The sequence below is a fragment of the Choloepus didactylus genome, chromosome 2 (genome assembly GCF_015220235.1).
Source record: "Choloepus didactylus isolate mChoDid1 chromosome 2, mChoDid1.pri, whole genome shotgun sequence".
NCBI classification, from domain to species: domain Eukaryota; kingdom Metazoa; phylum Chordata; class Mammalia; order Pilosa; family Megalonychidae; genus Choloepus; species Choloepus didactylus.
In genome coordinates, this window is record NC_051308.1 from 147,239,830 (window position 1) to 147,261,652 (window position 21,823).

A 21,823-nucleotide genomic window follows, 5' to 3' on the forward strand; every position below is an offset into this window, starting at 1 on the left:
AAGAATGGAAGGAAGGAGGAAGGGAGAAAGAGGTTGGAGGAACAATCAGAGAGGAAGCTGACACAGAATATGGTTTTATTTAGCAAGTTTGAGTTAAGGCTGGATTATCCTAATGGCTCAAAGGGGTAGCCTTGTGAGGGTTCAGCATGACTGAATTTGGCAGACCCTGTTGTAACCACCAGAGACAATAACCTAGAACTGTCTGCTTCCAGCTTTTAATAAACTTGGTGATAACACACTATGAGAAGAATATATTCATGGAGATTGTCTGAAGGGGGCGTGTAATGTTCTTTCTGTGTAGATTCAAGAATGTACCCTTTGTGTAAGCTGGGTCATCAGACAGCTCTTGCACATAAATATTCTCTGCCATGCCAGATGCATTCCTTCTTTTTACTCAATTGCATTTTGGCTGAGTGCTCCATACTTACATGGAGAAGCACCCTGAAATGGCATCGAACCACTCTTTTGGGTCAGTTTTGAGACATTTTTGAAGTACAATCTTCAAATGTATATGCAGTCTTCTCTGTAATACATTACTCTGTATCTAGCTCCTCTTTTTAAATTATGATAACATACATACAACCCCAAATTTCCTTTTTTAACTATGTTTAAGTGTACATCTCAGAGGTACTAATGCATTTACAATGCTGAGTACTACCATCACCACCATCCATTACCCAGAACTTTTCCATCACCCCCAAACAGAAAAACTCTATCTAATAAGCAAAAACTCTTCAATTCCCACCCCACCTCCCACAGTAAACACTAACATACTTTCTGTTGTATGAATTTACTTATTCTAGGTATTTCATGTGAGTGGAATCAGACAATATTTGTCTTTTTGCATCTGGCTTCTTTCAGTTTCACTCAACCTAATGAAATCAAGGTTCATCAATGCTGTAGCATGTATTAGAACATGTCCCTTTCTGAGGATTCTCAGATGCTTCTTAAACCCTCGTGACAGGAAGGACTGGCTGTATTGTCCTCTTTCCACTGTGAGGAAGTTTAGGCCCTCGGGACTTGTGTTTTTGAGAGAGATCTTATTATTCTAGTGCTGTTTTAGCTATAACTGTCTGTAGTACATATTCACATGGTCTGGATGTGTTGGCACACCGTCAGGAGGAGCTTACCCTGAGCAGGGCAGTGGAATTTTGGGGAGGAGGGTGAAGAGAGATTTATACTTTTTATTTCAGTGTTTCTCCACCTTGTTTTCATTATCACTTCCCCCTTGGAGACATTTTAGGTATCTGTCTTAATTATCCTGCCTCACCCTCACACACACATGAATTAAATACTAAGGAATAAGATTTTGTTGGGTAGGGTGGAGCACTTTGACGAGTCACCAATCATTGTAATAACAAAGATTTTTTTCATCATCCCCCCTTGCAAGAACCAATTTTCATCCCCTTGGTGGCAATATCGCCCCCAATGAGAGTACATGCTCTGTAAACTTCTACACCATTTAATTTTTTTTCTTTCTTTCTTTTTAACAAGCAAATATCATTATATAAGTAAAAAAAAAATTGAGGGCTAAAGGGTCGAGCTGCAGTGAGGGTGGCTCCAATCTGGTGCTCTTAGCTGTCCTGAGAGCCGAGAGAGAGCAGAAGGCTGAAGCCACCCCTGGGGGTGAACCTGGACCCAGATGCAGGAAGACAGGAGGAGCAGTTGAAGACGGAGGCACAGGAGCGGGACTAGGCAGCACACTGAGCTGCAGGGAGGACCCTCAGCTGGACCAAATGCCCAGAAGGCTTTTTTCTTAGTCATGGTTTCCTTCACTGTTTAATTATATTTGGCGAGAGGGAGGACATGGGTGAGCTTCAGTGAGAAACCTCCCACAGGTGTGCTCCAGATACGTATGATTCCCTTAGCACCTGAGTACTATACAAATGTTCTGCGTGTGTGCCTTGAGCTGAAGAGGGCTGGAGGCACTGTTGGAGAATTTGTGGGTGATTCGGAATGGGAGGCAGTACCTGGTGAAGAAAGGGGAAGCTGTGGATTTGAAAAAACCAGGCAGAAAGTGTGTGAAAGTAGCTTGGAAACATTTTGGGAAGGTCAAGTATAAAATCTTGAGGAAGAAAAGGAAATTGATGTTTATGAATAACTTAGAATGAGTAGTTTTGAAACAAATTGGGATGAAATTTCCATGAGGCATTAATGAGAAGAGTATAGATTAAATAATTTTTTAGACTAATTTTCTTGTTGCAAGGAAGAAAATGTCAGCATTTTCCCCCAGTGTTCAGAAATGAAAGCTTTCTAGATGAAAATGATGAATAAATTTTATTTATCAAAGCTTACTTTTCACTCCCTTGATTTTAAAAGATATGTATATAAAACAGTTTAAAAATAACCTGTGTAGTTAACATAATTATATTTTCCTGGGCTGCATGCAGATGTCCTTTTAAAAGGAAAAGTTCGGATTCCTACATCATATAGAACAATTTTGAGCCAGGACCTACAAGACAATTTGGAATAGATTTTTTTCCTAGAAGAGTTCATAAGAATTTTTTTTTTATTTTAAACTTTTTTTTTTTTTTTTTTTTTTTTTACAAGCACTCAATACTCAAGTTTGATTACTGTTTAGCTGGTTTGACCGAAGAAAGCTCACTTATTAGAAAAAAATATTAGGAATATTTGTGTAGAAAAAATCCTTGCTGTGTCTTCATTTAAAGGAAAATGCTAAGTCAAAACCCTGATGTGGATGCATAACCTAGTTTTCGTTTTTAGTTTACTACATGGGGTCATATGACTTTGCGTGTATGTGCTTATGAATTTCTTCTGTGCACATGCTATTAGGGTGAGTCTCAGAAAGTGAGCCAGCTGTCCAGAGCTCTGCCTCACAATGTCAGTGGTAGAGTCAGTCCATTTGACTCCAGTCCTGGATTTTTCTATCACATCCCTCGCTTGATGAGAACTGCCAACAGAGAAGATTAAAATTTCTCACTGACTTTCCTCCTAGGATTACTTCAAGTTAGATCTGTAATCAATTTGTGGTTTGGGGCATGGCACTGAATCTGTCAGACATATTTTGAACAAAGGAAACATAAATATGCTTTTATATTTTTCTGGCTAAATAGTAATTGGTCTCATTTGGTATAAGAATTAACAACCCCTCACCCCCACCCCCCTCAAATAACCCAAACCATCCAACATAACTTCATCTCTACATTTGGAAAAATGAGGAGAAAGAATTTTAGAATCTTTGGTGATTGACCAATTTGTTTAAACTATTTAGAGTAGGAAGCAGCTTAGTTGGCTCATTGAATTCAGCCTTTCTGTTGTACAGACAGAAAATGGATCAGAAGTTAGATGAATTAACCATAGAAAAGATGGGTGGAGCCAGGCCTTCTGGGGCAAACTCTTCCTATCTTAGCATATCACATTTTTCTTTAGGCTTATTGAAACGCATCTCCTAGTTGAGAGTGCCTTCGCTTTAGAAAAAAAAATTTCAACTCATAATGAGAGGTTGCTCTCCATAGTTAATACTTAAGGAGTACTACTTTCTCCTTTTCTTCTTTCCCTATCCCCTTTGGCTCCACCTCCCAAATTTATAAAGAAATTCTTTTTCTAGCCACCTAGAACAAGACTGCAGGGTGAAATGTAGTTAAGTCTTTTAAATTTCTCTACCAATTTAATATTTTAATCCATTTTCTAAAGGTGCCCTATATAAATTGATATATTTTATATGGTGAGGGAGATACTTTATATGGTGAGGGAGATACATTATCCATGAATATTTATCTGAACTATGATAGAAGTTATAGCTGCTTCCTGCTTATGGGGCGAAATATGTTCCTGTGGCAAAACCTTCCAGCCTCACTACTTCCTCCTCCTCCCCCCTCCTTCCCACATCCAGATGCCATGTAGCCAGTGCTGGCGAGATACGTGAGGCAGGCGACCATTATACATAGCTTTACATTGTGCATACAGCTATCTTTTATCAACTAACTTGGAGCCCAGATTTTGATCCGTGAAACATTCACAGTGTCAGTTATCCTAATATGAAAATTTTAACTCACTGAATTTCCTTTTGAAATTCTGGTTGAAATTCTGGTTAAATAAATCTATGCTTTAATAAATGATCCATTATTCTGTCAAAGGTGCAGAGCCATTTCTCTAACTTTGGAGGAAAAAAATTGAACCAGGAAACTGCTGTTTCCCTAAATGACACAGTAATTGCTGAAATCATTTGCATCCTACCTTGAAGAGCTCCTGGAGGTGGGGTGGGAGGGTGGGATGGTGGTAACTGAAAACAGCCAAAGAAATAGTCTAATTATGTTCCCAGGGATATTGTGAAGGTCTGAGAGGGTGACATGAATGTAGAGTTTCCCACTTACTTTACTTGGAAGACGGAATTTTTTTTTTCCACTTGGGAAGTATCAAAGGCTGGCGTGGCTATTAACGGACACTGAAAGGTCCAGTGCTGTTTTTCACTGTTGGGTGACTTAAAGGTAAACTGCCTAGGTCCTTACATATCCATCATGGTCGCTCTCAGATCAGAGGCATCTCCATCTCCCTCTTGGAAGGGACCATGGGTTGCATTCAGGACAGCAGCATGGTAATTAGTCCTCTTGCACTGGGGACCTTGGGCATTTTGCACAGCTGCCCTTGGTTCCTTTGGGACTGGTAGAGACTGGAATTTGAAGGGCCCCCTGGTGACTAAAATGTCATGATGTCCTTTCTTACAGTAATTGAACCTAATTATTTTTGTGTGGAGAGCAAACATTTCTCCTTTCACTTCCATTTGCGCAGTGCGTTAACTGACTCCCAAGCTCATGATCTGGTAACATCTTGTTCTCTATCTCCTGGGCACTGCCCATGTGTTATTGGCATTTTCACCTGTCCTGAATGAGAAGAAAAACTAGACATGATCTTTCCTTCCCAGCTGAGTTTTTCTTAATAACTCTGATTGAACAACCTCTTTAAGGACCTAGGGCAAGGAATGGCTTAAGAACTTGAGCATTTAACAATATTTTGTTTAAATTTTTTTATTGTTATTTTTAAATTGAAGTTTATGGGCTTCTCATTATGAAGAGGTCTTTTAAAACTTGAGTTTAACAGGTAGGCTTAGCATGTCTAATAGCTTAGCAACTATGTTGTTAAGCTGTCTTTATTGTAAAATTCTCCAAGTAAAATGTTAACAGATTTCCTTGTAGTTTTATGAAATGTTTGCATGGTAGTTACTAAGGGTACAAAAGTGAATCAAATGCCTATCCTGCCTCTAAGGAGTCTAATAGGATGTAGACCACATGAACAAGGTTAAGTCATGGCTAGTGCCATATTGTAATACCCCATCATTACTTCCTGTGGTGTGTCATGAATGGAAATCTGACCTATCTTGATCCATATTTTCTTCTCCTTAATCCCAGTTTCTTTCCATGTGCTATTCAAAGTTTTGTGTGATAAGGTCTTAACCAGCATTTTTAAGTTACTCACCTGTAACAGTAGGTTAGGCTTGCCAATGAAGTCCATCAAGTGCAGTTTATTGCATGTTCTGGCTGAGGTCTTAACAGATAATAAAAGCAGAGCAAATCCTTGGTAAGGCATTAGTTTTTGTTGCTTCAGTGAAATGCCCCTAAAGTGAGTGAACTTGTATTTCAGATTGCTTCCAAGTATGATCATCAGGCAGAAGAAGATCTTCGCAGTTGGATAGAAGAGGTGACGGGCATGAGCATTGGCACCAACTTCCAGCTGGGCTTGAAAGATGGCATCATCCTCTGCGAGTAAGTCATGGCCCCCACATGTCCATCTCTGCCCTTCTAGTCCTTTTCACAGGCATCTGTTTTTGCCTCCATGCCAGTCCAGTGAATCAAACCCTGATGTTATGCAAGTATTTTTAATGCTTTCCTTTACTGATGTTAAATGGACCAAACCAAACTTCATTCCAGTCTCTGTTTTCGTGTGACCTACAAATAAGGTGTCACTTATATTTTTCTTTTCAGACTCATAAACAAACTACAGCCAGGTTCAGTGAAGAAGGTCAACGAGTCCTCCTTAAACTGGCCTCAGGTAACAGCCACGCCAGCAACCACTGGTTCTAGTTGGTCCCTCTTTAGACAGCAAAAACTTGATTCCATTTTTAAAATAGACATTTAAACAGAGATTTGTGTACATGGCTATATTTTATCTGTTGGATTTTGGTTTCTTGTGTGTTTTTTTTTTTTTTTTTTGGCCTTGTTATTTATTTATTTTGTTTTTATTAGCCCTGCCAAAGCAAGACCTCTCCGTGGAAATCTTTCATGAAAGGCAAAATATTAATACGATCTGAAGTTAAACCAGGGTATTGCCATGTTCTTTTTAATGTGTCCATATTACTTACTGAATTAGTTCTGTGATTATTAGATGTCTAGCTTAGAGGTTTTGCCATATTGAACCTACTTTCAGAAAGGATTTGACACATTTACACACAAAAACAACCTAGTCCATAAAGACAGAAGAGGAAAAAGGAATTGAATATAACAATTAGTGGTTGACGAGAGAACCATGTTTCAAGCATGGTCTTATTCATGAATGTGTATAACTAAGTAAAATTGGATATTTGGTTTTCCATATGTGTTTTGAGATATGAGAGAATGAACATTTATTAACCACAAATTTATTTTGATATTAAAATTAAAACATGATGAATTTATTGATGGTAAGTAATTATGTACCTTTTGACAAAGAAAATTGCAGGCATGGGTATAGCTCTAACACAGAATTCTTTAAAACATTTAAGGGAGATGGTGCCTTTTTAATGTTGCCTTTTTATATTTAAAAGAATCAAAAAGACCATTATATAGTCCACAGTAAGATACTGTCTCTCTTTTCCTCTTTCCTTTTCCAGAGAAAATTGTGCTTAGTATGTGTCTAGTCAAGAATCCTTGCCAAGTAGCTTTCTACCTGGCTTCTGTAAACTAGTCATGAAGACTTAGAATTTTTGAGTATTATGTCAATATTTAGCTCCAAAGTGAGATGACTGTTTTCTTTCACAGTTGGAGAATATTGGCAACTTTATTAAAGCTATTCAGGCTTATGGTATGAAGCCACATGACATATTTGAAGCAAATGATCTTTTTGAGAATGGAAACATGACCCAAGTTCAGACTACGCTGGTGGCTCTAGCAGGTCTGGTAAGTATGTGACTTAATGGCTGCTTAAAAAAAAAAATTCCCCATCACGTTGGTGATGAACTGCACTCGTACTGTCCCAGAGACTCAGACCAGGTGAGGAGAGCTCTGCCTCTTCTGTAATTATTAGCATTTGGGAAGGCTGCTAAATCAGCTGCCTCATACTGGTTAATCAGAATTCGTAATTTTTTTTTAGTTCTGTGTTACTGAATAGCCTTAAATATGTTTCTACTTTTTGGGTCTTACCTAGTGAAGCCTTCCTCCGTGGACAGTATCATTTCTCTTTTATTCCTTTTGTAAAGCATTGTCAGCAAAATCTCCTTGTAAGTGTTGCTTTTCAGTTACTGTATATGTTTCCATCTAGGCTAAGACGAAAGGATTCCATACAACCATTGACATTGGCGTTAAGTACGCAGAAAAACAAACAAGACGTTTTGATGAAGGAAAATTAAAAGCTGGCCAAAGTGTAATTGGCTTGCAGGTAAGTAATGGTGCTGATTGTCATTAAGTCACGCATAAATACAGAAGGTATTAATGTAGATTTTTGAGATGGGTATACTGTATATAAAATTTGTCCATTTAAAGCCCATGAGACAATGACAGTGGTTTTACAAGAAACCTGAGGCCTGCCACCTGACTTAATAATTATTTCTCCAGAAAATGGAAATTTTTCTAATCATACTGTTTTTGAAGAAAATGTACTTTATAAATTCCTGAAAGTTATTGACCAAATGAGGCAGTTTTACAAAGCCTCAATGTCAAAAGTCATTTATTCATAGAAGTAAAGCATGATTCAGCACCCAGACTCTTTTAGAATTTGTCAGTTTAAGTCTTAGGAAATACTTAGTTTGGTATCCTGTCTCTACCCTCCCTGCCTGTGATCCCCTGGAGAGTGTCACAAAAATACCTTTGCAAATGCCCTAAATATCCAGTATGCAATGGGCTTTACTATTTGATCCCTGCTTGATATAATGCTTATCTTTTTACTGAGTTTATGTAAAGTGGATTTATTTTTATGCAGTATAAAATTTTATCAGTAAAAAATTGGAAACCTAAATTTCCAAACAGTATTCAGTTGGCTAAATTCTAATAATTCCATAAAAGGAACTAGTATGTAAACATTAGACTCAAGAGTTTGAAAAGACATATATTTGGTATATATTTGTGTATCTATAGATATATATCCTCACGAAAGGCAAAAGAGCTAGAAGGAATACACAAATGTTTACAATGAATGGATGGTGGGATTACAGTGGGGTTTTTTTCCCCTTCTTTTTTGCCTATATGTGTTTTCTGAATCTTCCCCAATGAGCAGATTTTACTTTGGGTAGTAAAATTTTCCTTTAATAAATCTGGTTTTAAGGAAGAAAGCCAATAGTAGAAATGTGTTCCCAGCGAGTAGAACAGGGTGTACTGGTTGGTCCTGAAGCCCTGTTCTCGATGGGAGCAGGGAAGTTAATGATTGTCCTGTGAACCCTGGGGTTTTACTGTGGCAGAGTTCAGATTCCTCATTCTTCCTCCCCTACTATGTCCAGTGACATGAATGTGTGCAGAACAGAATGTAGTTCTTTCCCCATGGAAATTTGGCAACTTTGATGAAACGTGAAGTTGCCTCCAAGGCTCCCAGAGAAGACGCCTGGTATTCACTTTCACATTTTATGCAAAGCATAGCTGGAGTAGAGAGGCATATTGCCCAGCCCGAGATGGCTTCTGTCCCTTTAAATGGCTGAAGCTGTGTCCCTTCATGTGGTTGTCTGTGCTACAGATGGTAGAAGGGAAGACGGTGAAGGAAATTATTCATATTCCTGCCACTGTTACAACTTTGTGTTTCCATCCATCTTCTATATGGATGCATGTTTATATATGTTTACTTATCCTATGAGGTTTTATGTCCAGTGCATTTCTTGAAACTTTTATTTTGAAAGTAAACACCTTGAAATTCCTTTGTAAAACCTAGAGATTTTCTGTCTAGCTGGTAAGAGCCTCAGCACAGGAGGGGACTTGTCAATTGTGTCCCTCTCCTCCATCTCTTCAGTAAAACCAATACAGTAACATTTCTCTGTGTTGACTTCTGATAATTAATGCATTTTATTTTTAACCTAAAAGATGGGAACCAACAAATGTGCCAGCCAGGCAGGCATGACAGCCTATGGGACTAGGAGGCATCTCTATGATCCCAAAATGCAAACTGACAAACCTTTTGACCAGACCACGATTAGTCTGCAGATGGGCACGAACAAAGGAGCCAGTCAGGTGAGCAATACTTTTTTATGTTTATAGCAGTGTGTACAGAAGGGCTATTTTTAATTTGCACTCAGCTTATTCTTATGAATTAAATTCAAAGTAGGTATTTTTTGTATCAAGCATTTAGAGTAGATTTCTTCAGGAAAGTAGATTTTGCTGAGAAAGCAAAAGAATCAAAGGACCTTTTCTATAGTAATGCAGATAGGCACAGTGCATGGTTTTTGTTGGCAGTTAGAACAGCTGGCCTTTCTACCTACCCAGAAGAAAAAGGGTAAGTTTCATATAGTAGTATTGCTCTAAATTCAAGTAATGCTCATTTAAATGCTTCTAGTTAGTTTTTTTTTTTTTTTTTTTAAAGGAGCCCTTAATTCCTAGGAAACTTAGACATAAAGTTTTCTGGTATTCTATTAAGAGCTATTTAACTAGCATTCCTATTAAATACATAAATATAAGCTGAGAGAAGATCCAATATGGTAAAAATGCCAGTATCCTGAGACCATGCCCAAGATAGAAGTATTTCCTTGTTAAAAAGGCAGTTCCAATAATTAGGAGCGCCGACAGGTTTCACATCCCACAAAAGTGAGGTGGGGTGAGGGTAGGGTTTAAAAAACCTTTTTCTTAATGATCCCAAGATGAGATTTGTTGTTGCTGATTGCCCCTTATGGAACATGTCCTGCCATATGTGGCATTGTATCTCATAACTGCCACTCAGGTTTGCTCTTTTACTGACTTTAAAGCTGTCAGTGCTTGACATCATAATGGAGAAATGAGGTCCTAGTGACTGTACTCTAAAGGAAAGAAGTAGCTGTTTGGAAAGTATGTCTTGGAGTGTCTTGGAAGTGTGCTCGTTGTGTCTTGGAGCCTTTGAGAGACTCTTGTCCTTCAGGACTGCTCAGCATAAGTTTTGTTGAATGTATTACAAGCTTTTGAAATTGGTAATCTGGATAGTGTATATGGTAATGATAGACATTTAAATGTAACTTTTATGTGTGCCAGGATTTTGCTTTGTTTTTACTTTCTTTATGTCAAATCCTCATAAATGGTAGTATTATCTCCATTTTGTATACAAAAAAACCTAAAAGTAAAAGTAAGTTAACTTGCTTGAGGCCACATAGCAATTTTATAACAGAGCAAGGGATTTGAAGGGAAGTTGGACCTGGCTCAAAAGCCACTGAATATTCATAAGAGCGATTTGGTGTCAGGATATTTTGGTAAGCTACCTTTACCCCTGAACCAAATGAAAGTTACTGTATTAATGCTCACATTCAGTGTGAATTTCATAAGTTATAAAATAGTCACAAGAATAGATTTTAGCTTCTGTTGTAACTTTTATATCATGGTCTCATACCAGGCGGGAATGTTAGCACCGGGTACCAGAAGAGACATCTATGATCAGAAGCTGACGCTACAACCCGTGGACAACTCGACAATTTCTCTACAGATGGGTACCAACAAGGTTGCTTCCCAGAAAGGCATGAGTGTGTACGGGCTTGGGCGGCAAGTATATGATCCCAAATACTGTGCTGCTCCAACAGAACCCGTCATTCACAATGGAAGCCAAGGAACAGGAACAAATGGGTCAGAAATCAGTGATAGCGATTATCAGGCAGAATACCCCGATGAGTATCATGGCGAGTACCAAGATGACTACCCCAGAGATTACCAGTATGGGGACCAAGGCATTGATTATTAGATACACAGAGAGGAGCTCAGTATTTAGTCCATTGTTTTTACTCAGTGAGAACCAAGCTAGCCTTGAGTAATTTTTATCCTGTCTTCCTAAAACACTATTATGCTTATTGTACCTGAAAGAAATATTGCCTTACATACATTCCTTTTTCCTTTTTCTGCCTCTTCCCTAAATAGTTGCCTTTTAGTGCTGTAACAGTTAAATCATACAGCATAACCAATAACTTGCATATGAAGTAAAAAGGAATACTGTGAAAGGGGAGTACTCTTGTACAGCCAATTCTTTTATTAAAGATCTATGCATTTTTACGACCTTCTACTTAAACTGGTATTTTCAGACAATAGGAAGCTTCTTTTTTCTTTTTCTTGTTTTTCTTTTTTTTACAGTTTAGTACCTGGTTTCTACATGGAAGACTAAACTCGTGCTTATAGCTAAATGTGGTTTTTACCAACTAAATCTAAGATGCAGCATTTTAGGAATTTACATATCAATGTTTTTACAGTATTGTTTGCTAATTTTTAAATAAAGTCATGATCAGTGTGCATTTGTGATTATATGTGTATTCATTCTCTTCCCGAAGCTGACGGAGTGGTGTTTCTAAAGGAGCATGTATAAAATCAGCTGCAGACATTGAGGTCTGGGTGGTGCATCTGCCCTTTCTGTTTGTGCCAATGTATCCATGTAGAGTTGCTCTGTTTCCTTCAACTGTATTTATTGCTGCATTTCTGAGCATAAACTTATCCCATTGTATTTTTTATAAATAAATATTTTTTTTGAACATTCATATGAACCACAGGCTGATTATTTTCTGGCTTTTATTGAGATAGGTAGTAGATTCAGATTAAGAAAACAAAAAGCTGCTCTTTCCTGAGTACTTTAATGTTATTTTATTTAATTCCATACAACACCATATTCTGTGCTTAAAGCGACTGAGGCTTAGAAAAATGGTAAGGTACTTGCCACTGCACATAGCTAATGACAGCAGGATTCAGACGACTCTCCTAAAGGAGACCATGGGAGTTACTTCAACAGTGCTATGCAAGAAAAAAGTCTTAATTTCCATTTGTTAAGGATAAGCTTAAATTACCTTTGAAGAGGAGTTTTTGGAAGCTACATATCTGACTACTTGCCATGCCAAACAAGTTGGGTCCTCCTGTTAGGAGAGGAGGATGTGGTGGGTAATTCTTTCAGATCCTCTAACTGAAGAGAGGCTGTCAATTAACATGTAAAATGTTTCTATTTGTTTTAATCCGAAAAAGGAAAAGCCCCAACAAGGGGCTCTACCCCAGGCCATTTGAATCTAAATCTCTGGGGATGGGGTCCAGGCATAAGTAGTATAAAATAGTCTTCCTCCAGACAGTTCTCACAGAGAGCTGAAGAGACTCCTCCAGAATGTCTGCTGATGTGTAAGAGAGAGCCTTGTGATTTTAACAAAGTTTTATCTGGTTAAACTTCTGTCTCCATTTTATGCCATGCCCAGTTCAGGTGGTATTTCTGGTGAGAGTTTAAAATTTTCTGTTTTTATTATCACTAAATCTAAGAATTGTAATTTGAAAAGTTACCAGCTAAATTAATGTGAAAGTGGAACTATTAGCATAGTTCCAGGATTGTATGAATAAAGACAAGTCCTGCTCTGCAGTTGACCAACATTCCAGATTATCTCTATTAACAAAAAATATTTTTTAAGGTTTATTTATTGGTTGTGAAGAGTGTCCTTTTCACTTATGCCCTGAAGTGAGTCTCTACATATTGTGCTCTTTTATTGATCCCTATAAACATGGTCTTAAAAGAGGTTTTCTGTTCCAGCTGGTGGTTCCAGTATTGTAACTTAGTCAAACAGTAGTTACCAAAGCAATGGGGAAGACTAGGGTCCACATCAGGCCTAATCATTTATTCTGTAAGTGGTTCCTCTAAGAAGGAAACTTTTTCCAGGTACAAATATCTCATGAGTGTCTATCTCACAATAGGCCGAAGTTCTGTTCCCTCTTCATTCCTTAATGAGTTCTTGTCTCTCTGTGCATCGGCTAATTTGTTGCTCCTTTTTACAAAACTCTGAATAACAAAAGAAATGAGACCAGTGTTAAACATCTGCATTGTTGGCAACCATTACTAGGAGTTTTGGGGCCTTTTCATTTCATGGAATTTGAATCTTTAAAAAAGTTTTCCTTGCTGAATGAAAATATTTTGGGGTATAGATTCCAAAACTGATTTTTAACCAGAAAAATATAAATCAGGGAAAGATTACCAGGATACTACCATCAGAAACATTTTTTTGGAAAACATACAAATAAGTCAAAATACTAGTGTATTTGTTACATGTTTTTTATGGAGAAGGCTGAGAAGAATACATTTAATTGTAAAACTATAGAAGTGCTTGTTAAACTTCAGTACCTGACTCAACTGAAGAATGCTTCAATGTTATGTTTAAAGCAAAGGGGTTTTAACACCTAAGTTTTATGGCAACAGGATGAAAGCAAATTATTAAAACATCACTTGAGCCAGACAATAAGAGATGGGACTTCATTCAGCTGTTACAATATCCCTGTCTACACAGGATAAGGCAAATAAGCAACAACTGTGTTGCAAAAGCTGTTGGAAACAGCTGCCTGTTTGTTCCAGATAGAAGCAGGATGCCGGCTCCACTGACATGAATGTCAAGAGGGTGTGGCTTGTCATGCTGGCTGCTCCTTAGTTCATGAAGGGCCTGAAAATTGCAGATCTGTCAATAATGGCATAGAAGGGCAAAGCATACCTGATTGGTCTACATTGGACCATGCTCTCCCTAAAGTACAGGGGTGTGGCATGACAGTTGGGGATGCAAAAATACTTGAGAAACTAAAGACCAACTGATGAGCTTCCAGACCACCCAAAAGGACAGACCGATTTGGACTGCTCCTGTGTCCAGAACATGTTCTATCCAGGGTTGTTTGGTGCTGCTCCTACTGAGAAATCCATCTGATGTGTATTAGTTCTGTCCAACTTCACTCCAGGCAGAAGGTTTCAGCTGGGAGGTGGTCTCAGGCTTGGAACATTTTGCCCAAATCTCAGGACATTGAGACCATGTGATAGTGGAAGCCCACAGAATGCTCCAGAAGAGAACATGTGGCTGGGTATTAGCCTCCTTTTCGTGTGAGTCTTCTCAAATCAATACTTTTGAGACTGTGAGGAGGGAAACAGCAACGGGAAATGAAATGTTTGCTTACCATAAACTCTTGGTCCATAAAGTAGGGCTTTTCTGACGATCCATCATTTGTTTCCAGGTCAACAGCAAAACATAGGAAAAGTGCATCCAGCACAGTTTCAAACACAGATAGAAAACTATGGGCTACCAGGTAGGCAAAAAAAGCCACCAAGAGGAGAGGGATTGCCCACACCTGGAGTGCACGGTTGTAGTTAAATGCCATCAGTCCTCCAAAAACAGTGAAGCACACAACCAACGCCTGTCCAAAACAAGTTTGTTGAAAATCTTGATAATTGGTTAGAATATTTGGGAATATTTTGTCCGTTACAAATAATACTTCCATATATGTGCATGCATGTGTACCCTATCACAAAGAATGCTGTCATAGAAAGTTTGGTACAGTGAAGTAGAAAGAAAAAAAAACGAGAAGCTCTTAACACCAAAAGAAACCCCAGTCAATTTGGGGAGTATGTGCTCTATTGTTTAATCTATGCATAGTTTTCCTATTTATATAAATATAATACCTCACAATTTTAGTTTTTTTTTCACTTTTAATGCCATAGTATTTCCATTTAAAAGATACTTTATAAACAGCATTTTTTAAAAAACAGCTCAATAATCCATTAAGTGGATATACTATGGTTTAATAGGTGATTAGTTTTACCCTGGGGATCAGAGAGGAAGGGTTTTCTAATGCTGGTGTGTGGAGATAATAAGATTACTCCCGGCTTTTGTTATACATGATTATTATATTTCCAGGAACATGATTACAGCCATAATGTGTCTTAATTTTTTAACACATGTAATGGAGCCCATTTGGGGCTCCCATTGCCCCAGATGTCCACAAAAATGAAAGCTACTTCATTCAGAAAACCAAAGAATCCCTATCACATGCTCAACAGCAATTATATGGGAATTATGGGAAAATGAATTACTTCTTAAAATAAAAAATCTATTCTAAAGATGAAACCTTATTCCATAAATTTTTGTAAATAGTGATTAGAAGACCTGTCACCTATTATTCTACCAAGTGAACTGAAACAATACCCACTAAATACAACTACAACTTAAGTTAGACTGTTCTGAGAGGCATAATCATTTTGAACTTCTAGAGCTACTATGATATGAGATGTCTCTGGGTCCCAGCTGGGTGATAAATAGATGCAATTAACACACACCTGTGCCATGCAAGCAGGTTGTAACTTGTTACTGACAGCTAACCAGGCATACATCAAAGGCCACAAAAGCACAAAATCCTAAATGATGAGCTAAGAATCCCCATATTTAGCATTGGCCAGGTCACAAATGGAGACAAGATCTTGTTCACTTTGGGGAATCATCAAAGGCTCTGATATTCATGTTGAGTATAGGAATGGGTGAAAAGAAGCAATAGTGTTCAGCTTCGATCACAGAAGACTTGGTTGGAAGGTCAAGAACTGGAAAGGCAGTCAAGAGGAAGTGTGATCAGCAAACTCAGATGTGCAGAATTAGGCCCAGTGGGTGAAAACTACAAGGGAAGACACTCTGTATGGCATGGTAAAGAACCTAACTCAAATCATGGTGAAGTAGGGGCTGGCACACCACTTTAATCTTCCTCCAACCAAGAAAGGGCATGTTTTATCTTTAATTTAAAGATTAGAAAACTGAGTTTCAGAATTGTTAAAGACTGGAAAACGAGGGTTCTGTCCTTTACACCAAGAGATATTGTTGGAGCAGGTGACTAGCTCTGAAATGTTCTTTCCTTGAAAAAAATTATTTCAGATAACAATAGAAATACGTCTTTGGCTTCATTTAGGATATTAACAATTGTGTTTCATTTATGGACTTAATGCCATATACAATGTACAAATCTCAAGTTTCAATACTTCTTTCCATGTATTTTTATGACAAAAACACCCACAAAACCCATCCATTTTGAGTTTAGCAGTGTTTTCATTTTCAACATGACAGAGAAGAAATGGGAAATCAGAATGGTAGAGAGGATTGATCATGGGTGACACAGCAAGACTAGGATTAAAATCCTGTCTCTTCTACCTATTGTTAGATCCTGGACAAGTTGTTCAACAGCAGTTTCTTCATTTGCAAAACAGGGAGACCTAATGGGCTTGGGGATTAAATGAGATAATGTAGCACATCTACCATAGACCAAATACTCAAGAAATCTTAGTTCCCTTCCAAAGCTTGTTACATGGCTCAATTTTCGGATCCCAAGTTTCTTTGTTATTTTCATGAAGACATCTTACCTTTCCTAGAAAAATTATGAAGTCCCCAAAGCAGTTAATAGATGTAAAATGACTTGAATTCTTGGATAAGATTTTGTGTGCATCTTTTGTGGATGTACAAAAATCTGTCCCATTAATAGCAGTTGTAGTATATGCATTCTGAAAAAAAATAGTTCAAAATATGATTCATACAATTATTACTTTAATGACAATATGGCAATAAACTTGCAAAATAGAGAAAAAGTTAGTATAAATCCGCCACCTCTACCCATAACAAATCATTTTGTTTTCACAGTCTCTTCCAGTCTCTGATTATAAGCACATGTATTTTCATATAGTCGCAGTGAATGGAAAAGATAAATTTAAGTATGTCTGATCAGCATGGAGGATGGAATGCCCTACTACAATCAAATGGAAATGATGGATAAAACATAAATTACTTTTAATGCACAGCAGAATTTGAGGACAGGAGAGGAAGTTCCAGAAACACAATGTATGCTCTAGTGATTGGCAAGAGCTGAACCAAAAAGCTCATAGGGTTTGGAATTAGTTTAGGGGTTGGGGAGTGAGGATTTAACCCCTTAGGGATAAGATATAATACTCAGGCCCTTGCAAGTAGAGAACTGGAACCAAGTTCCCTGCACAAATTTGGGATTCATGCTCAATTTCAAACTCCACCAAACATCCCCAGAAACTGGTAAAGAAAAGCACCATCTGCCTGGGGTCATGAATAGATACTCTAAGAGGTACTCTGAGAAAGGAAGGAATTCATTTAACCTGATCCATGGGAAACCCTGCTCCTTAAACCTACTGAGAAATTAACATAAAACTGGTCAAGAATCGTTGAAACAACTAGGCTCTGGGCAGAGGCAAAGCAAAACCATTATTTCCCTAGGCTAAGGGAATAGTGTGTTCCCACAGAGAACAATCCCAACTGGAGATGAAGAAGCTCTCAGAGGCAAACTTTACAGAAGATCAAAGGAAAGGAAGCACATCACAAACGGAAGAGGGTATCCCCTAAGAGTGATGTGACATAAGGGAATATGTTTAATATGCTAAGGAGATAATGAAAGGAAGAGAGACACAAGGCATGAAAAATGAAGAGGCAGAGTAGAAAACACAGAGTAGAAATTCTAGAAATGAAACAATTTAAACAGTGCAACCAGCATCCTCATATATTTGGCTTTTTCCCCTTTATATACTATAATAAGCATTTTCATGTTGTTACATGGCTTTTATAATCTATTTTTAGTAAGTATATATTCTATCAATTGCATTTGTGTGTGTATTTATCTGTGGCATATTTAGATTTGTTTCAAATATTTTGCTATTATAAAAAAACTATGCATTAAAAAAATATTAGTTTCCTGATTTTGGATAATTTTTTTTGGATGCTTTTCCAGAAATGGGATTACTCATTTGACTTTGTGTGCGGATGGGTGTATATTTATGTTCACATGAGAAGATTTCTGGGGTCGTTTTTCCAAAATTTCTTTCCCTTGTGACTATATGATAATTTCAAAACCATTTACTTTTTATACGTCCCTTGAAAACTTAAAAAATTCCACTTGCACGGAAGTTATTAACAAAGAATTTATAAGTTTACTGAGAAAATACACTGGAAACTTTTATTACCTGCTTAGGTTGTTGTCATTCTTTTTGCTGAAAAAGACAAGTCTTTTGTCTTGGATAAAGGATGAAGGTTTGATGTTGGGAAGGAAGGGATATGACCCATTGCTTATTTATACATTAATATACAAATTAGTTTTTTCATGTGCCCATTCAAATACATTGAAAGGAAACCAATTGGGAGTCTATTGCATAATCCAGATCCCCATCTCCAATGATGTAGAAGAAGTGGCAGAAGGAGGAAAAGAGTAAGCAAGTGTGATATTAGAGAGTAGAAGTAACTGACTCAATTTACCAAACTCCCTCTTCACCAGGGCCAACTAAAGAGGAACATTTGGCTCTGAAAGACAAAAGACTGGGTAACTGCCTCTCCCCCACAAGGCACCATGGTTGCCTCAGAGGGAACATTCCCAGTCAGTTGTCTAATGAAGACCTTGCAGAAATGCCTTTTACTGGTATTCTACACCAAATTTCTGGTTTTTTTTCTTTTTTTTTTTTTTAAGTTAGAGAAATTGTAGGTTTACAGAAAAATCATGCAGAAAATACTGAGTTCCCATCTACTCCCTCCCCCCCCCATTATTAACACACTACATTGACGTGGTACATTTGTTACAACTTGATAAAAGAATATTGCTATAATTGTACCATTAACTGTAGTCCATGGTGTACATCAGGGTTCCGTTTGTGTTGGACAGTTTTTAAAATTTTTTCTTCTAGTAACATATGTACAAACTAAAATTTCCCCTTTTAACTACAATCAAATATATAATTCAGTTCTGTTAATTATATTCACAGTGTTGTAATGCCATCACCACATCCATTACCAAAAATTTTCCATCACACCCACCCCAAAGTTATGTATCACTTAAGCAACTTCTGGTTTATGAATTACAGAGAATGCATGTGAAATTTGCTCTTAAAATCCCAAACAGGCTACTGGGTGGAAAGTTGCTCCAACTTAGGGGTTTGAGTCTTAGGGTAGGGATGTGGGAACACATTTGCTCATCTTCTTTAAGCATCTTCCATCATCCAAGGCTTCAGAGCCCTGTTGACCAATTCATTAAGCCTCAAAACATATCTGTAGAATAGGTGGGTTAGGAATGACATCATTGTACTTTTGTAGACTGGAAACCAAGATCAAGGGTATTTTCCCCAGGTCTCACAGTGAATCAGTGAGGCAGAGAACTTTGTTTTTATTCTAACCTTCTGTACATTACACTACCAATTTTCAAGAGGACAAAATGCAACTTAAAAGCCTGGTGGTTAAGGTAAGCACAGGTTCTGCAGCCAGAATGTCTGGGTTCAAATCCCAGTTCCACCACTGACTGGTTGTCAGTCTTGGGTAAATCATTTAACCTCTCTAAGACCTCAATTTCCTCATCTACAAAGTGAGTTATAGCACCTACTGCTAAGAGATGTTGGGAAGATTATAAAGAACATACTCCCTATAAAGCATTTAGCAAAGGGTCTGGCACATAAGAAGTAGGTAATAAAAGGTGGTTATTATCATCTAGACCTCATCAAAGATGACCTAATTTACAACTGGTGAAACACAGAGGCAATTATTCAAGCACCTGAGGAGGTGTGGAAAGAACTTGTGGTTTCTTTATCCCCAGGCTTCCATCCCTTGTTCTCACAGGGATACAGGACAGGGCAGGATTTGTTTTGCAGACCATAGTCCAGTCCCCACTGTGGTCTTGCTTTGCAACAGGCAGCAACATCATGTGCCATTCAGCCCTTTTTTTCGCCTCTCCTCTCTCTTTTCCTTTGGGCTGTATCCTCAGCCTATCACTCCACCACTTCCCCCTCTAAACCGAGATGCTTAGTGTATTTCCTGATTCGTATGGGGAAATACAGTTTTTGTGGGAATTCCTTGTCCTGCAGATTGCTGTCTGGTAGTCAATTTAACACCATCTCTCATAAGCAATACAAATAGATTTTGCTTCCTGGCTAAAATGATTAGTGGTTAAAATGGCAGTTTCACTTGAAATCGCTGACTCCGCAGATTTTTCGAGCCCATACCATTTATCATTTCTTTTATGTATCACGCTGGCTGAAAGAAGGCATTAAAACCACTCTGAAAGGGAAATTATATATGCCTTTCTGCAGTTACTATACCACTAGCATTTTACCGCAAGAGTCAAGCCGGAGTATGACAGAGAGACCTAGAATTAATGTCTGAATGAATAATTGGAGGAGGGAAGCAACACTCAAGACACAGGATATGGAGTGAAAATTTCTGCAGTTTCAGCATTAGCTAATTTATACCTATTTTGAATAGAAGTTGCTTCCTTGTCAGGCAGCTGGAAGATGGGCTAACAAATTTTCCATATTAAGTTCTTGTTCTAAGCATTTGTATTCACTTGGACTGACAGAACTTGGTGTGAACATGTTAGGGTAATCTGCAGACCTTAATATGTAGAAAGGACTAGATATAATAAGGATCAGGAACTGTTTTTTTGATTGTGAAAGTGAATCAGGAGATCCTGAAGGCTAATCTTTATGCAAGCAAACCAGAGTAGCAGTAATCATCCTTTTACTTCATTACCAGGCAAAATTCAGTGTGCATGTTTCTTTAAAGTCACAAAAACAAGTGGATATTCTGTGTCTTGACACTGAACCTATAAAAACACACAACAGATACAAAGAAGATTTCCCAACTTGACCCTGGTGGCACATCAACACGAGTTTCCAATTCTCATTCCTGTGCCTGGGATTAAAGATTCCGTCTAGTCGTGGGCTGACTGGTTTTCAGACTTTCCTTGGACTGTCCATCAGGGAATGTCACAGGCTTTAGGGGAGTATGGAGGGAAGATCCACAAATGAGGAGGGTCCTGCATGGCCGTGAGGACTTGTAAACAATTAACTATCACACAAATGTGAATGTGAGACCAGAGTCCAACAGGACCACAAGCTGGCAGTGCAGGAAAGGAGGCAGCATGGGGGTGGGGTTCAGGAGGGAGCACAAGAGAGGCTTTCGAGCTGGTCCCCATGTCGGCTATCTCTGGCAGGGAATGAAGGAACAGCGGGTTGAGGCAGCAGCAGGAGCCCACGGAGAATCTGAGGTGTGAACGTGAATGTGTTGCAGGGACTGGTGGGGCCGAGCAGATTAGTGATGTGGGAAATGGATCTGGAGGAGTCACTGAAGTGGGAAATGAGTCTGGAGGAGTCACAGAGGCAGATCAGGTGGGGCTGAGGTATACCACTCCACGAAACAAGGGGAACAACAGAAAGTTTCAGAAGCACTTGGGATTTCCAGCCTGTGCTTCTGAAAGCTCTCCCAGGCTGCCCTGTGGAAGCTCAGGGCAGATCTGCCTTCATCATCCTCTCCACTGAGCCACAGCCCAGCACTGCCACCTGAGCCTTTGGGGAGCCCCCAAGGCACCTCCACAATGCCTGTGGGCCTCCGTTTGAGTTGTGCATAAATGCTGTGTGACCACCCACCTGTGGAGCACATCCGTGCCATTAGCAGTCACAAGCAGGCCAAGCCCAAAGTAAATGAGCTCTCCTCTGGGGAGAAATTATGAGTATTAGGAATTGCAACATTTCCGCGGTACCCTCCCCTCCACCCCCACCTCAAGAGATGCCGCATGATGACTCCAAATAGACCTGATAGGAGCTTCCTAATTTGTCTGTGGCATTTTTCTTTTCTTCTGTGTGCAGGCGGATGTGTGGGGATTATATCAGCTGGGCAGGAAAAAAAAAAATTAAACAACAACGATAGCAAGCATTCACTGAGTGCCCACTATAT

General features: G+C 38.6%; 2 protein-coding genes across 8 annotated transcripts in view; one reads left to right on the forward strand and one right to left on the reverse strand.

Moving 5' to 3' along the window:
* The window catches only part of CNN3 (calponin 3), a 29,866-nt gene extending 18,282 nt beyond the window's left edge, over positions 1 to 11,584 (forward strand). Inside the window, exons 1-7 of one of the 2 annotated variants that reach the window (XM_037826591.1) lie at positions 5,252 to 5,255; positions 5,599 to 5,720; positions 5,940 to 6,006; positions 6,972 to 7,109; positions 7,471 to 7,587; positions 9,213 to 9,359; positions 10,702 to 11,584. In XM_037826591.1, coding sequence (XP_037682519.1) covers positions 5,665 to 5,720; positions 5,940 to 6,006; positions 6,972 to 7,109; positions 7,471 to 7,587; positions 9,213 to 9,359; positions 10,702 to 11,043 — 867 coding nt within the window. In that variant the 5' untranslated portion in view covers positions 5,252 to 5,255; positions 5,599 to 5,664 and the 3' untranslated portion in view covers positions 11,044 to 11,584. Of the gene's footprint in view, positions 1 to 5,251; positions 5,256 to 5,598; positions 5,721 to 5,939; positions 6,007 to 6,971; positions 7,110 to 7,470; positions 7,588 to 9,212; positions 9,360 to 10,701 lie in introns of those variants that run through there. The other variant, XM_037826590.1, reaches the window with a different exon arrangement.
* Positions 11,585 to 11,838: 254 nt separating this feature from the next.
* SLC44A3 (solute carrier family 44 member 3) overlaps positions 11,839 to 21,823 on the reverse strand; it is a 90,250-nt gene continuing 80,265 nt past the window's right edge. For 5 of the 6 annotated variants that reach the window (XM_037826588.1, XM_037826587.1, XM_037826586.1 and 2 more), the window contains 3 exons: positions 16,465 to 16,602; positions 14,244 to 14,480; positions 11,839 to 13,092 (listed from right to left, as the gene is read on the reverse strand). In XM_037826588.1, coding sequence (XP_037682516.1) covers positions 12,994 to 13,092; positions 14,244 to 14,480; positions 16,465 to 16,602 — 474 coding nt within the window. In that variant the 3' untranslated portion in view covers positions 11,839 to 12,993. Of the gene's footprint in view, positions 14,200 to 14,243; positions 14,481 to 16,464; positions 16,603 to 21,823 lie in introns of all 6 variants that reach the window. The other variant, XM_037826589.1, reaches the window with a different exon arrangement.